Below are 17,708 nucleotides of genomic sequence, written 5' to 3'. Positions count from 1 at the left end.
GGTATGAGATGTTAATCTTTTCAAGCTTCAAAACTTTCATAAATCCATAGTAAAAGTAATCCATATGAACCAAGCGGTTTAATCCAAATTCTTCTGAAGAGACAACAATTGCTTTGTTTGTATTTCATTTAGAATTGTATCAACGCACATATATACAATACATCAAATATGGTCAACGAACGTTAAAAATGGCTTTGAACGTTAAACTTAAATTTTGATGGTCCACTTTAGACATTCTACTTACTATAAGTAACTTTACAACTACATGTCGACTTATTTAACAAACCCGAACCCTAACAACTAACCCTAACCTAACAGTCAACTAATACTAGAGTTAAATGACATGTAGTCGCAAAGTTACTTATAGCTAGAAGAATGTCTAAAGTGGACCATCAAAATAAAGTTTGGTTGCGTGGGTTTCTAATGGATGGCCAAAAATGAGGAGATAATATAAAAAATATCCTCATTTGTGTTTCAAAAGATGAACAAATGTTTGATGGGTTTGGATTGGCATAAATTATGACAGAATTAAAATGTTTGGTTGAACTTGCCATTTAATTACCTTAACCAGCCAATTAATTTGGTTAACCAGCATCATTAGTCATGCTAGTTTATTTAACAACTGGTCCGCCAGCTATACCAAAACCAGAACAATTCATAATAAACCAGCCTGGTCTTATCTGGTATCTCATCTGATATGCGACTTACTTGTTTTCACAGTACTGTCCATAGTAGTCCTGACTGCACTCGCAAGTGTATCCGTGCGAGGAGCTCGGCTTACGAACACACGTGGACAAATGCTCACACGGGTTCAGATGACACGCATCAACACAATCTTTGCCAAAGAAACCTGTGAGTGACAGAAAGAGAGAAAGAGAATTTAATAAACATGTGTGAACTCAAAATGAGATGCATCTGTCCAATGGCAGGGAATGTGATGCGGGAGTCAGTACCGGGGTCACAGGCGCAGGTGTGTGCGTTCCAATCGTCTGTGCAGTCGCTGTTCTCGGGGCAGATGTTGGAGTCACAGGGGTTGGCCACATCACAGCCTTCCTCCACGTGGATCTTTAGCGCCTGCTGCATGTTGATGTTAGCTGTGTTGGTGGCGGTCTCCCCCATCCTGACACCCTGGGAGACGTTTACATAAAGTCAGTCACCTTACACTTCGGGCCAGATTTACTAAACAGGGCAAATTAGCGTGAGAGCAAAAAACCCAAGTGGGTGATTTACTGACAATGTTCACATTAAAGGAACACGCCGACTTTTTGGGACTTTAGCTTATTCACCGTATCCCCCAGAGTTAGATAAGTCCATACATACACTTTTCATCTCCGTGCGTGACGTAACTCTGTCTGACGCACCCAACGCTAGCCTAGCTTAGCACAAACATGGAGGTAAACGGCTCCAGCTAGCATACTGCTCCCAATAAGTGACAAAATAACGCCAACATTTTCCTATTTACATGTTGTGATAACAAGGTCACATGAGACAGCCATATTCTAACCGTATACATACTGGGAACTATATTCTCAGAAGGCAAAGCACTGCTACTTCAGCGGAGTGATTTCCTCGCAGCACATGAGAAGCCCCGTGGTGATGTAGTAGTAACCCCGTAGTGTTGCACTAATCACTCCACCCAAGTAGCCGCGCTTCGCCTTCTGAGAATATAGTTCCCAGTGTGTATACTGACTGTAAAAGATGGCTGTGTCTCCTCATGTGACCTTGTTATTTTGTTACTTATTGGGAGCAGTATGCTAGCTGAAGCCGTTTACCTCCATGTTTGTGCTAAGCTAGGCTAGCGGTGGGTGGTTAAAACAGAGTTACGTCACGCACGGAGATGACAAGGGTGTGTATGGACTTATCTATCTCTGGGGGATACGGTGAATAAGCTAAAGTCCCAAAAAGTCGGCCTGTTCCTTTAAAGAACACACACGCATCCGGATAATTTTCATAACAACTAACGCAATCAACCAAGAGCAGTGTAAATTAGCATCTGGTTTAAGGCATGCTTTATTGGGCGTTAAATAATGGCGCAAATACTTGTTAATTGACAAGCGCAAACTTAATCTTCAGACAGTTTTCTTCAGGGTCACACATCAAGATCATCATAATTACTCAGGCTCTGTTTTTTTTTTTATTCTGGTTGGAGATTTATATGTACCCTAGTGAAAAATAAATATACTCAAATTTATAAAAAATGTATTCTTAATGCGCCCGTGAGCGCCATCAGCGTTTCTCACAGGTTCGCGTTTAAAGTCTGTTTAGAGAGAGCGCTGTCGTCTTAGCGGTCTCTAATTTAATAACTAATGATCGTTGCGACGAAAGTGAATCAATCAAAACTAACTTTAGCTGGAAAATATCTTTATTCAAGAACCGCTATAAAGCCAAAACAATCTCTGATACCTTAAATGATCCGCTAACTACTGTAAAGCCGCTTTGAACCAATCTACATTGTTAAAAGCGCTATAAATGAAGATGACTTGACTTGACTGCAAAACGATTACTTGCACACAATTTTTTTCAGTCCTGTACAGCTGTTTTGCCAAGAAACTGCTACCGTCTCATTCTAGGTGAAAGATTGAAAGGCTTTCGCTTGGCCTCACCTGCATACATCCTTGAAAGCCCTGCTGGACGCTGCTACTCGTTCCCTGAAGCCCACCAATGAACACACTCCTCAGCTTGAGTCCAGGCAGTACATTCCCAATCTCTGCTGACTTCTGTAAAACAGGCAAGGATGTCAGTAAGCTGGTTTAATCTTAAGAACTTGTTAAGACGGCGTACCACAGAACTGACCTTGAACATGTCGTAGTCCAGGACCACCTGTGCCATGTACTTAATGTCCTTCCCATCTTTGCTGCTCCTCAGCTCCACGAGGAGGTGATGCCATTCCCCGTCATTCACTCGGACCTCCGGGAAATCCAGCGTGGACACTTTCTCCTCTCCCAGAAGCACTTCAAACCGCACATACTTGTCCCTTATCTTAGAGGAAATGGTTTCAAATTAAATATTTACTTTATATAATGGTACAGTGTTCTGTGTAACATTTGTACACTCACCAGAAGGTTGATTTGAGACTTGTCCCCTGCGTTGACCTGCATTAGGGTTGTGGTTCCACTGGTCTGTCTGGTGCGGAACATTAGGCCGATGTACCAGGGCACAGCGATGGTGATATCAGGGTCATTCCATGACACCATGGCACGACCATCAAAGTGCTGTGGTGAAGGCATGACTGCAAGAAAGAAAGAAATGGATTATGACTGACTGCATAAAAATACATATTTTATATATATATATATATAAAAAAACGAAATCCAGTTGTTCCAATCGGAATTGGTGCAATTGGTTTCACGCCGATTTGGCTCGCGTTCAAGTTGGTCATGCGAATTCTCCATGCTGACCAACAGAAATCTGCTTGGTTTGAAATGAACATCTGTGTGAGCAGTGCTTCATACATCTCTACGCTATTGATTTTGGAAAATTGCACACAAAATTTAGCAGAAATGTAGATGATTTCGACCTTTATTTGCACATTCACTTGCACAATGAGACCTTGTGGGTGATGGGACTTTGAATTTGGGCCTCAACTTTTCTGATCACATTTGACTATGATGTTCTAAAAAAACAACAAATGGACCAAAAATGTCAAAAATAAAATGGAAATGAAAAATCTTTCACAAAACTGTTTCATTTTGCCGTTGTCAGCATTAGCATGCTGAGTCTTGTGGCTCTGGGCCACATATTGGAAGTTTAATCAACAGTATCTTGACAATGAAGTCATAACATCTATTAAAAACTCCTGCAGTTTAAAGGAGTGGAGAAAGCCTTGAACAAACCAAGACTTATCAGTGCTGCACTCCCTTCTACCGTTTGATTTGTGTTCGGGCAAATGGCATAGCAGAAGTGTGATCATATGGAAACGCTACTGTAGAGTCACAGAGTCAAGTGAGGACTTGGGAACTCAATGATCCCTGATCACTGGCAGAAATTGCGTGAAGAATCCCTACTCTAGCCAACTCTACAACTCCTATGAATCAACATTACCACACATCACAGCAGAGAGTTATTAAAGGAATGACACAAGAGACTTGATAAATTCTACCCTCAGTAATATTATACGTTTATCCTTTGGCCGTTTTATCCAATGTGATTAACATTGAAGTCAAGGTCTCATTTTTAGCACACATACACTGGGAATCAAACACATGACTTTGGTGTTGCTAGTATTATGCTTTGTGTTTGAGTTACATGTATAAATGGGACATTTCTTCAGACACTGGAATGACCAGAGAAAGATGTCACAATTAAAGAGATTGTTCACCCAAAAATCGTGTCATCATCGCCATTCCAAAACTCTTTGATTGTCTTTTTTTTTGGTCTTTGGAACATAAAAGCAGATATTTTGAGAAACAAAATACCATACAATAGAAGTCAATAGACACCAACACGGTTTTGTTACTAACATTCTTCAAAATATCTTGTTTTATGTCCCACAGAAGATCATGCCGGTTTGGAACGTCATGGGTGAGTGAATGATTAAATGAATGAATGAATAAATGAGTAAATTATTTTTATTTTTAGAGAACTATATCTACAGTTTATGTGCTTGTTTGTTGTCTTTAGACTTGGGTCAATAATTCTCTGACAACCACCCACAATGCATTATGTTGGCAAGTTTTGCTCAGACAAACGCCACCCACACTTTCTTAAAAAAAAATACACCTACATACTTTAAGCTTGATCCATAAATCTCAGGAAAATTTAAAAAATCTGTGAAATTTGAAGATGCATAATGAACTCAAGTATCACATATATTGCCTGACGTAACTGAATTTTGAGAATTTGCCAAGGAACTGCCAGCCATCGTGGGCAGAATTACGTGTTCTACTAGAGATGGACACTCTATCTGCGCTATGGCAGAAGTGTAGATGTGATGATATCTAAATGATGCTTTGGTCGCTCTGGAAATGAGCCATTCGCTACAAAACAGAGCTATCCTATAACGGAAAAAAACAACAACGCAAAATCAAGGCTACTTCAGGCAAAAATAACACCCTTTCCTGGCAGACACGCTTCTCTGCCAGAATATTAAATTGGAGAAGGCAGTTTCAGTCAACAAGGTTGTTGTTAGATGATGACATGACTTGAACATCCAGGTTTTATAATGGAGCGCTGCCCCAACAGGCCTGTGGAGGGACCTGAAAGAGACCAGCGTGATTCATACTATCCCCTCTCGAGCCTTAACGTCCACCGGGGATGTCAGGTACACTATCATTTGGGTTTTTCAAACACATGTAAACACACCCATTTTCATACACATCAGTCAATGAATCACAGTAGAGTTGTAAAAGTAGTGTGTAAAGTTCTGTGAGTATGTATTAAGTATTGACTGCTAAAGATGGCAAATGTGGCAAATTTATTAGCCTGTAAACTGACAAACATGTTTTTCATTGCGCAAGAGTGCTGACTTTTCAAATCCACCAAAGAATGTGGTAAGAACAGAAGGTTCTGTGATTCCTGTAATTGTGAGCGAACCTGGGAACAGTGCCGAACCGCCAGATACTCAAAAACTGACAATTAAACTATGTAAAAGCTAATGATCTGACTATTTAACTTATTATTTTGTGCTTTCTCTTGTTTTGGCTAGTCACACTTAAAACTGTAGGGAGGTGAACGGAGGGTTTAGCACTAGATTATTTACGATATTATTGTACATTATGTGTAGTATTTGCTTAATGTTTTTGCTTAATGTTTATTAAAAGCTATGTTTAAATATTACGGTTATCATCAATACTGGTATATTGTGACACCCTGGAAATGTTTTAAATTTGGATTATTTCAGCCGGCATTTGTGTGTGCTGTGTATGCTTATAAGAATACTGAATTGTTGCATTATGTTAGCACAAATCTGATTATAAATGTACTTATTGTTCATCAATTAGCGAGAAGAATCAATAAAACATAATTAAATATATTTAAAAAAATCGACTTTTCCCCAACACGTGTGTTTTGTCTTTTCTAACCTTATTAGAGTTTCAAGGCATTAGCTTAGCAACATGCTAACATCAAACTTTTTATACTAATAGCTATTTGTGAGGGGTGTGGAATGGCTGCCTAAGTAGAGTGTTTTGGTTTGGCTGCCTTAAAAGGTAGCTGACAGTAGGCAGCAAGGTGGCCCATTAGATTTTAAAACAAAACAATTAATCATCTGAGGGTTTATCTTTCGTAAAACTCTGAACCGAAATAACATCAGGGTTTTTTTGTTAGCTTTGACCCACAAGGCCACAACAACAGGTTGTAGAACCAAAGCTTTGATATTGTTGGCACTTATTGTGCAGAGTAGAGGCATTATGGGAAAATCATTGGAAACTCAACTCGCATATTGCTCAGAGTATGTGGAGTGTGTATCCGTAAGGTTGATATGGGGCAGAAAAGGAGAGTGGAGCAGATCCTGACTGATGCTTATCGGCGGAGACATTTCCCTTTCAGGAAACTGCCGCATTAACGCCACTGCCTGCTTCCTTAAAGTTCACGAGCAATCAACGCCAAGTTCAGAATAACAGACACATACTCAACGCATGTATGTATGCGCATTCACGTGCACTGGCACGCTACCAAATTGGCCCACCTACCCTGATCGCAGTTCTTGCCGCCCCGGCCTTCAGGACAGTCACAAAAGTACGTGTTCCACCTATTTTCACACTGACTGCCGTGCTGACACAAACCCTCGGAGCAAAAGTCCTTCTTCGCTGGACAGCCTGACAGAACAATAAATATATCGCTATTATTTAGAATGAGGTACAACAATAATACAAGAACAAATTTATCTAAACTATAATTTCGAAATATGCTGTGGTTCATGTCAGACCTTGATTGGTGCCGTTGTTGGCGATGTAACTGGCCATGTCAATAGGTTTACTGTCAATCGTTAGGTTCCTCATGCAGCCCACAAAGTCCCGGTTCCGTATGGGGAAATCTTCTGGGAGGTTGGGCACCCCGCCAAGCAGAAGAGGCCCAGTGAGATCCAAAGACCTGAAAAGAGAAGACAAAACTTTGAAATGTCCCACCAAACTCTCCAACAAGTCAATGGCATCAAAAGCTCTGTTTCACAATCTAGTAAGCTACCCTGCTTTATACCGTCTAGTTTTATACCATAAATTTCATCATCGGAATAGTATGCAGAGTTTTTTTGACTGTGCAACTTTGCACCAATTAGTTGGTCCACAAGGTGGCAACACTAGCCCAGATGGTTGTTTCACAGACGATAACGAATCGGAAGAGACAAAACAACAATCTACTAGAGAAACAAAGCAAACAAACATGCCAAATATTTAAAAATAAAAGGATTATAATGTAAAAGATTATTATTGTGTACATAAAGATATGTTGGAATCTGGCTTGTCACGGTGATGGTCTGCTTGTGCGCTTTAAAGGATTAGTTCACCTCAAAATGTAAATTTCCTGATAATTTACTCACCCAATGCCATCCAAGATGTTCACGTCTTTCTTTCTTCAGTGGAAAATAAATTAAATTTTTTGAGGAAAACATTTCAGGATTTTTCTCCACACAATGGACTTCAACTGCAACCAAATTGTTGAAGTCCAAATCAATGCAGTTTCAAAGGTCTCTGCACGATCCCAGCTGAGGATTGGAATAGGGTCTTATCTAGCGAAACGATTGGCCATTTAAAAACAAACAAACAGTATATACTTTTTAGCCACAATTGTTCGTCTAGTGCTGGTCTGGAACGCGCCGGCATTACGTAATCACGTTGGAAAGGTCACACATCACGTCATCTGCCTAAGTTATGTGTCTGTGTACTCCGGTTCAAAAAGGTAGGGAAGGGCGAAAAATTCATCTCATTTTCTCTTCCAACTTCAAAATCGTCCGACATCTTTGTTTTAGTTTATTTTTTATTTTATTTTCATGACCTTTCCAACGTGATGACGTAATACGTGGCATCTCAGAGATGGTACAAGATGGGCATTTGTGGTTAAAAAGTACATATATATTTTATTTTTTAGAAAATGACCGATCGTTTCGCTAGATAAGACCCTTATTTCTCGACTAGGATCGTGTAGAGACTTTGAAGCTGAAACTTTGAGACGGACATTTGACCCTTCTTTGAACATTGGAATATTTGGTTGCAATTGAAGTCCATTCTGTGTAGTAAAATCCTGGAATGTTTTCCTCAAAAACCTTAATTTCTTTTCGACTGAAGAAAGAAAGACTATCTTGGATGACATCGAGGTGAGTAAATTATCAGGAAGTTTTCATTTTGAGGTGAACTAATCCTTACTAATCAACTGGCTTTTGAAGGGAATGGGAGATGAGACTCTGATTGGTTTATTGCACGTTACGCTCAAAACACACCCATTACTCATTAAGAGAATAGGGACAACCCTTCTAGACCATGCGCCGGGAGCGCCGACCATTTTCCCGACGTTAAACCAGCAAAAGTGGATTCGGACACGCCATAAGTGCACTTGCGCCGTGCTCTTTACACAATACGTTTAGATTATTAAAATAGGACCCAAAGGCATTTTTGCAAATGCGTTGGTTGCTTGTGTTTGCGTGTATTTCATGATCAGCGTAACACATGCAAAGCTTTATAAGAGAGAAGTCAGACAGGTGAAAGGGGGCGTGACCTTCCCTAACCAACTTGTCAATCGCTGGAATGTTGCCACGCTATATAAAACAGGTCAGTGCATATAAGACTGAAGCGACAGGTTAAACCTTCACATGTATCTGTTGTTGTTCTTTCTTTGATGTGTTTTAATGCACAGCCTTGTTCCAGCATGAAAAATATCTGATGGTGCAATTAACACCTAAAAGCATGAGAAGATCTTTTAACAAAAGGAAGACATGTGGACATGTGTCCCGAAGGACTGTGCAGGGGTGTGAGAGAAAAGACAAAAGTGTAATTATCGACAATTACGACTAATTTTCAAGAGAATGCTGAGAACAACTTTCTTGTTCGGTTTACAGATATGAACTCACTTCTTTTGTCCGGTCTGAGTGCCCTGGGCAGCGCAGGAGTAGTTGGCAATCTGACTGCCAAACCGCACGGCCATGGCGATGTCACAGTCGTCCACGGCGACTACTGCCACCTTCTCACCCGACGGCCCTTGAGGCAACCCCAAATGACTTATCTTAGGCTGAAAAGAGACGAAATAGAAAAAAAAAGTTAAAGGAATAATCATAAACATGATGAGCACAGATTCAAAAAGCATATTTTGAAACCTTTTAGGTTTTTAAAGACAATGAGAGTGTTGTTTGTACTTGTGGCATAAGTCACATAAGTCTGTTTCATGAGTATGTTCCTGATGTAAATATGATTCTGGATGTTTACAGAATCCTGCGCGCACATGAATGCATGCGCTCATGGATGAAAGCTGTTTACAGGAGATATATCTTTATGGCATGTGTTGGCTCAAAGCACATAGATCATATGTGGGCCACCTGTCTGATTGTGTAAAGCACAGTGAGAAAGTGACAGTCGGAAAGAAAAGGTTGTGTTGTGTGTAAGCGCTCACTCCCAGCATGGCACACTTTCCACTGCACAGCAGTTTTATCTAAACTATCACTGCCACTCCTAGAGAAATGTCACTTTCCTACCGCAAAAACACTCACACTTTCCATTAGGTGCCGTCTAAACATGGCACGATTTGAGTCTATTGCCTTCCTGTTGCTATATCCGTCATGATAACTCTCAGAGTGTTTTGGCATGGTAATGTATATGACAATGTTGCTACGCTGCTGTTATTGCTGCTGAAGAGCAAGTACGGGACTTGCAACTGCCAATACATACACGACACACTGCTTTGAGCAAGTAATTGCTGTAGATTATAGTGTACATGAATTACCCCCAGGCCCCAGCATATACAGGTGGAGCTGGGGAAGGAGGAGGGTTTCTGAAACTGATACAGCATTCTGACCAAGTATTTGAAGGTTAAGGAGTGAGCTCATTGGCTCATGATACAGCAGGGACCAATCAGCTGTGCCCTATAGAGATGATGTAATTGAGTTAATGATCGATCAGCCAGCGCCATCTAGAGTTTAGTTGCAGAACTTTGTATGAATAACTACTGACACTGTAACATCTCAGGGGCTAATTCAAACTTTTTAATTTACTACATGAAGGTAAAATGCCATTTATTTCAAAGTTTTATGGCATTACCCTTGTCTCAGACTCAAACTTTCAATTCTAAATTATGAAAATACATTACAAATATATATATTATCAATGAGTGAAATGAACACACACCATTAAAATATGTATCGTGTGGAAATGATTTACATATACTTTATGGAATATATACATGTCATATGCTTATAAAGTTTTTTTTCAAAGTTGCATTGAATGGATGAAATATGAGAACTGTGATTTGTGGAAATGAAAAAAAAACGTAAGGTAAATATCAATTGTGAAATTTATTTTTTACAGAATTACATTTCCAAATCAATGTTGTCAAATTATGTAAAAAGTAGGAACATGATATCTTGTTAAATATTATTATATTGGTTATTATATAAAATATTGTCTGTATTTAGGATCCATATAATTCTAGCTAGGAAATTAGCAAGACAAAAAAAAAAAAATTTCATTGTTTTTTTTGTTTTTCTAACAAAGAATGTTCAGCCGTCATTAAAAATCAAAATTGACAATTCTTATTTTTTACAGAATGTTGCAGTGTTTATTATAAATTATTTTTAATTTTTATTCATATAAATTAAATAATCGTAATTACACGTGTTATATCATATATTGGATATGTTGGATACAATGTCCATACAATGTTGGAATTATTAGCAGAATAATTAAATAAACTGCCAACAAAGAGAGAGTGAAAAGTATATTTAATGTATTTTTGAATGGATATTCTAAAAACACAAAGGCCAAAAATGCCCACAGTTGAAAACACCCAAAATTATACATTTAATTTTCTTTCCTAGTTTCCTCTGTCTGTCTGTCTGCCCATCTAGCCGTGTGCATATTTCATCAGTTTCTCATGGAAATGAAGTGTGAACAGAATGGGAATTCTTAAAGGACACAAACCCCATGAGGGGGCCAGTAGACAAAAGCAGCTTCAAAGATCTTTAAAAAAAGGAGTCTGCCTTTCAACTCCAAGCGCAAACTAAAGGAAACACACTGTTTAGGTGTATTTTGGTGCATTCATCTGGCCTGTTTCCAGCAGGATATGAGGGTGTGAGTTATTATTCAGATGGATATCTCTGGTCATGCTGGGTGCTTTCAACACATATCTGGCTCATAATCTGGAATCACTTGAATACACTCACTTTGTATACTTATATGTATTTTTGAATTAAATTTTTTACATCTAAATATTTAAGGTTTGCATTTAACAAATTTAAATTGACAACATAATTAAGAATTACATTAGGATTCAGCATGTATATTTTCATGCAGCCATTCTTATATAAACTGTGGCATTGGATTGAGCTGAAAGAATGGCTTTCACAAATGAGACTCATTGAGTGAGGAGGGTTGTATAAAACAAACGTATACCACCTGACATGGAGCACAATAACTGCGTGCCTTGTACCGTACAGCACAACGCGGTCAACAACAGACCAGTTCGAGTATGTTCTCCCGGTTGATTTAGGAGCTGAGCTTCACGCTGTTTGATTTCGCCAACTCATTCATCTGACCTCTTAATCGGTGGAGTAGAATAACAACACCACCTTTCCAAACGCAGCAGGAAACCACTGTTTTTGAGAAAGCTGCCATCCGAAAAATCACAGGCAGCAGTGATAAGACACGGTTCATGAGTTGTTGAACGAGCCTGAATGTATTGTTACATTAGCAGAGTGACCTTCAACATGACTTCAAAACTATTTTCTTTCCAAATACGCAATCCTGGGTTTATTGTGAATGATTAATTGGGGCGTCGTATTCCAAAAACAAGTGTTTGTAATGTTTCATCAAAGTGTAATAAACTTCAGCTTCCACTGAAACGACTTTCCTTTTCTGGTGACATCGTCGAGGTCATGCAGGCTATTGGATAATGTTAACCAATAGCCAAATACTTAGACCTTGTTTTAGCAAACTCAATTTTAAACATTTACACCCATTTTTATAATCCAATCCAATCCAATTCCAACCCTATTTCTTCTCCATCTCAGAAATGTAACATATTACGGAGGTAAAATAGGTGACAAATCGTGATTTACGCTGACTAGATTGCCAATACACATTTTTTTGGGAGTAAGTATTTAGTTTAAAGGTATATTCCCAGAAAAAACATGTTGCTCATATGCTTAAAGCTCAGGAGACTTTCTGGAGGTCTCAGTTTGCATCTTGACACATCTGAGCACAGTTTAAGGGTACGTTTACACGACAACTATACACTAAAACCATAAAAGTTTTGCCCTTGCGCTTTTCGCATACAGACGACAATGTTGTCAAAATTATCCCTGTTCACAAAGATCCGCGAAAAAAACTAAAAACGTTGTATTAATCATGCCAAGCCAGTAGATGGCGATGTCATTTTGCAAAAAAACACTGTCATCGTTTTCACAAATTCACATTTTTGTAGTTTACATGGAGGGGTTACATCAAAAAAGTGCACTTAAAAACCCGTTTAAAAAAAATTGCGTTTTCAGGCCATCAAAACGCTGTTGTTGTGTAAATGAATGTCCAAAAAGAAAAACGCAAAAAGGGTTTTCCATTTTTAATAGAAAACGACGTCGTGTAAACGGCTCCTTTTCATTCTAAAGAGAAAAGCCTGAGAAGCAAGAGACGTCAGTAAAATCTCCATTTGCTCTCCTTAAAACTAATTGCTATCTCAGAGAAAGAGTTGAGATAGATCTTACATCTGTTTCTTTCCTAAGGGTTCGTATGAGTGTTAAACCCTCGTGCGTCCGGGTGCAATTCGAGTCAGATTAGCCTCGTTCGCTCTTCTGCGTGGTGTAAAATGACAGACAGACCTAAACAAAGAACTTCTGTGTTGAGACAAGTCGCCATTACCCAGAATCACCCAAAGTTTTGCTATTTCCCACACCTGTTAACGACAATTATCAAACACAGACTTTCTGAAATGTATGAAAAGTACATGAAAATTTCCAATTTACAAAAAAAAGACACTTGAAAACTTTCCAACAAAACCGTGGAATTCAAACGGCTGACGTACAACTTTTGATGACTAAAACCTATTAGCCTAAATATCGCTAATCCCGCTTTGAACTTGCTAATCGACTTTTCCTCTGTTCTTTCTCTGTGAACACAGCAGAGCTCTATAAATCGCTCTGGTGAGGCAGTCACCGCACCAGCAGAGGGTTTGTTGGGGGCAGTTCCAGATCTCTGGTGGTTTTGGCTACGTGCCACACGGTACTGGCAGAACAGAAAACAAGCGGGGTTCAGAACATGCACCTCAGGCGCAGATGAGATTGCTGTTTGGACAGGTACCGCCACACTGTTTTCATGAAGACTGGAGGTCCTGTACGACACAGATTACTATCAACTGTTTAAAGGGCACCTATTATGGAATTTTGAAATTTACCTTTCATGTAGTGTGTAACATAGATCTAAGTGAACAAAAACATCCTGCAAAGTTTGAAATATGAAAGTGTACCGTATATAAAGTTATTGTCTTTCAAAAGTAAGAGTCGACTCGGAGTCATTTTTATGAATTGTTAGAAGACCGAAGCTTTTTCTCTGACTAGATGACGTCAACTTGTCAAGTTATTTGAATACGATACCCCCACTTATTGCGCTCCAAGGCCAGGGAAAACATCATGGCGACGAGACGCTGTGTTCTGAAGTGCGACTCAAAAGCAAACTTTTTTCATCTGCCCAAGGAGGAGCATTTGAAGACTAAGTGGCTACAATTCATATATACAACTATACCACAGAAGTATAGTCCGAGCCTTGTGCTTTGCTCGCACCATTTTGAAGACGATTGCTTTACCAACTTAAATGCACTCAAACTGGGATTTGCGAGCCGGCTGATATTGAAGGAAGGTTCAGTTCCCAGTGTATTTGCATCAGCTTCCTCCTCCGTATCACAACCTGTAAGTGTTATTAATAATTGTTGCTTTTATGTTTTATGTAGCATGCTTAATAATTATTTTGTTTGTTGTGTAAGCACCGTTTAGCTTCTAGGTCTTTAATGACAATTGTATTGAGATATGTGAAGTGTTTGTCATTGTTTTCGGAGTTGTCTTAAAGAATAGAGTAATACCTCGTAGTAACGTAACTACATTTTATTTTTTTTATTTTTGTAAAAACGTTATGTTTATGCATCGGGCTAATGCAAACAAAGACTGATTGTGCTTTTACAATATGAACTCTGGGCTATGCTCGCTAACATAACATTACATTCTTTATCTTATTTTTAGTTTTTTACTACAAACTACAAAGCAGTGGACTATAATAATTATTATAACACAATTTAATTGATAAAAGCATCATTGTACTCCGTGTTAAACAATAAGTATTATCTATGTAAACACTGCTGGGTCATCTGACCAATCAACGCAGATTAGCGTCGCGCAAAGGAGGGGTTTGAAAAATGAGTCGTTGAATGATTCATTTGGGAGTCGGTGAGCAAATCAGGTAAAAATAAATGCATATTATACGACAACAAAAGTGTTTTTTGTCATTGCATGCATGTAAAACTGTTGTTGGGGACTCCCTAAACAACATTAGGAACATTTTAAATGTCATAATAGGTGCCCTTTAACAAAAATATTAGCTACCAGTGTTTCGCTAACTCTCAGTATCTCAATCGTACTGGATCTCAGCGTCTGGCTGCATACCATGTGTCCCCTGGCTTCTGACAAAGACAGGTGTCTACTTGTGTGAGGTTTCCACCTCAGGCTGCTTCCTCAACATCCATCTGCACATTAAAACTTTTTTTTTTTGGTGATTTTTTTCATTGCAGTTCACCCAAACCTCTCCCCTATGTGATATGGCAGTAAGACGGATTAATGCAGGTGATTCTATTCAGCACAGCAAATGTGGGATCTGGTTTCATGACAAAGTTGGTACATCAGCCCAGATGTTGGAGAAATGAGGGTTTCTCACAGGTCTGAATTGGTGCCACAACAATTCTAATCGAGAGTTCTTCTCGAGAGTTCAAATACTGTATTTGAACAGTCACCAAATCACAAATATTCCTTATGTAATCACATATATTTATACAATATTTAAGTATTTAATAAAAAAACAATTATTTGATGTGAATGAAAACGAGGCTGCGATGTACAGTGCATTGTTCGAAACATTGACATTCTACGGCTGTCAACGTTAACGCGTTAATGCGCGCGATTAATAAAAAATTTCGCTAATCGCGTAAAAATTATTGAACGCAAATAAATTTTTGAAGAGCGTGAAATTGCGCATTAATGTAATTTATGTCACGCAGTTATATGATCTTAGAATTCGAAAGCATCTGTCAGCCTGGTAATGTCTAATCAAACCCTTTAACCGATTCCGCTTTTCTGTTTGCGATCAGAACTTTTTAAGCCGCTTCACTCCGGGGAAGTTTTCAGTCCAATGATCCAGTAAAGGAATTCATTCAAACAGTGCTAAACAACACTGTAACCACAACAAGAAAAACACAGGCTGATTGGGATTACATTATATTGATGTGCAAACATGTGGTCCTGTTCGGTATCACAACTTGACTTTTCTAAAATGTAAACACACTCTGTTGCAGTGTATATACAGTGTATATACATACTATACACTGCGAATTCGGAAAAGTCAACAAATAATGACAAAATGAATGTGTTAAACAAGATAAATGGCATATGCTTAATTTCACGATAAGTGTGCGATTAATCACGATTAATTGTACAAAAATGTTACGATTAATCGTGCACCCCGTTGCGATTAATCACGATTAGTTGTACACAATGTTGCGATTAACCACAATACAAAAAAAAAAATATCTATTGACAGCCCTATTTCCCCCCATTTACAATGGACAAAAACTCTGGAAAACATGGGTTGTAAAATAGATAGGCTTTTATTTTATTTGAATCCAATAATGTCTACCCTGTCTAAAGTAGTGCTATGTAGATTTAATTTCGTCATTGTCATTGTTCTTAACACTAACACACCTCTTTTCTATAGAAATGATGCTCATTTATGCAAAATCAAATGTGCTAACCTAATTTGCATAATACCTTTTGTGAACTCATTGATAAAACAACGTTTATAGCTTTCACAGGCATAATTTGGTTTTAACTAATTCAGTGTGCGTTCATTTGTTGAAGCAGATCTGGATGATGCTTCTCTGAAATCAGATCTTTACTTTAAAACGTTTACTTTGTTTAGCCTTAAAAGATTTGGAATGCAGTCATAAAGTTGCACTATAGATCTCATTTGTGGTGCTTTTGCAAAAGCTTCAGTTCCCATCGTAACTGCATGGAGAAAGACCACAACACGGGTAAGTGAATGTATATATTTAACATTTTTGCGTGAACTATTCCTTTAAATGAGGCCTCCAGCTTGGGTTTTCTCTCAGGAGTGTTGAAAACTCCCGTCACCTCTACACACGGATCTCTAGGGACGGAGGGTTTGCGGGAGCCATGGCAACACACTTGATCCCAACAGCTCCTGACAGAGGATGAGGTCAGAGAGAGAGGCATGCTCAAACCTTTATTTCACCCTAACAGACTATAGGGGGGAGTGTGAGGAAGAATTACTTTTGAAAGAGTCGTATCATGGAAAACAGGATTGTCATGCTCGTTGGAAATGAGTGAGTTTGATGTCTTAGGTCGAGATACTCTGATATTCACAACACAACGCTTTCTCTCCCAATAAAATACAACCAATGTCATTTACATATAAAAGTCTTAAAGGTATAGAAGCAAAAACAGCCCGTCTAATTCTAAGGTATCTAAAACTAAATTATGATATAGGTGCAAAAAAAAAAACCTTTGTTACATTTTAAGTGGACACAAGGGGAAAACTGCTTGGTTCTACGTCATTGTTAGGTGGTTGCTAGGTTGTTTTGGGTGGTTGCTAGGTTGCTGTTTATTGGCCCAACTTAAAAAAAAAAACCCTCTATGATATTCTTGTATATAGACATAGGCGCAGGTCCCTCCTCCTTACATATAAGACTATGAGATTTATCACCTGCTTTATTTTTCAAATAAAATAAAATGAAATAATTGATTGCCTAAAAAGTAACAGAACACTTCTCAACAATAAAACGTCTCAGAAGGAGGTTAATGAACGTTTGTTCCGATTCCTAACAATCAGTAATATTAATAAAAAACATAACTAAGTGTAGTAAATGTGAGGCTGGCACAACTTTAAGAGAAACTTGCGCTAGATATGTTTTGCAGAGTTTGGGCACATTTGAAAGCTCATTTTACAGAGATCAAAATCGCAGTCTTAAGGGTACATCAATGTTTTCCGCTCTGAGCAGGATTCTAGAGTTTCACATTCTCAAATGATCTGTTTCTGGACGTGTAGCGTTCAGCCCATCCAGTGTACTACAAGCACAAGTGTAAGAATTAATCATCGATATGGGAACGTGCCCCGAGTCTACCTTCAGAACGTCTCAGTGTTTCGACTGCTAACACAAGTCGGTACAGGACAACACGGCTGTAAACGGCTCTAAATGGCTTGTGTTTTCCCCAGAGGGCCAAACTGAGCTTGGGTTTGACAGTAACGGTTGTGCGGTTTAGATAAAACTGCTTGGCTTTCAGATAAATCCGCCTCTGCTGCCAC

General features: G+C 38.7%; 1 protein-coding gene across 11 annotated transcripts in view; it reads right to left on the bottom strand.

Moving 5' to 3' along the window:
• Positions 1–17,708, bottom strand: part of celsr1a (cadherin EGF LAG seven-pass G-type receptor 1a) — a 94,012-nt gene that overhangs the window by 22,326 nt on the left and 53,978 nt on the right. For all 11 annotated transcript variants that reach the window (XM_079622250.1, XM_079622246.1, XM_079622249.1 and 8 more), the window contains 8 exons: positions 8,999–9,156; positions 6,866–7,029; positions 6,630–6,755; positions 3,057–3,229; positions 2,794–2,979; positions 2,604–2,717; positions 954–1,128; positions 709–850 (listed from right to left, as the gene is read on the bottom strand). In XM_079622250.1, the coding sequence (XP_079478376.1) occupies positions 709–850; positions 954–1,128; positions 2,604–2,717; positions 2,794–2,979; positions 3,057–3,229; positions 6,630–6,755; positions 6,866–7,029; positions 8,999–9,156 (1,238 nt within the window). The remainder of the gene's footprint in view (positions 1–708; positions 851–953; positions 1,129–2,603; positions 2,718–2,793; positions 2,980–3,056; positions 3,230–6,629; positions 6,756–6,865; positions 7,030–8,998; positions 9,157–17,708) is intronic.

Source organism: Phoxinus phoxinus, assembly GCF_949152265.1.
Source record: "Phoxinus phoxinus genome assembly, chromosome: 9".
NCBI classification, from domain to species: domain Eukaryota; kingdom Metazoa; phylum Chordata; class Actinopteri; order Cypriniformes; family Leuciscidae; genus Phoxinus; species Phoxinus phoxinus.
Note: the sequence above shows the minus strand (reverse complement) of the source record. Positions and strands in the feature narration are given on the sequence as shown.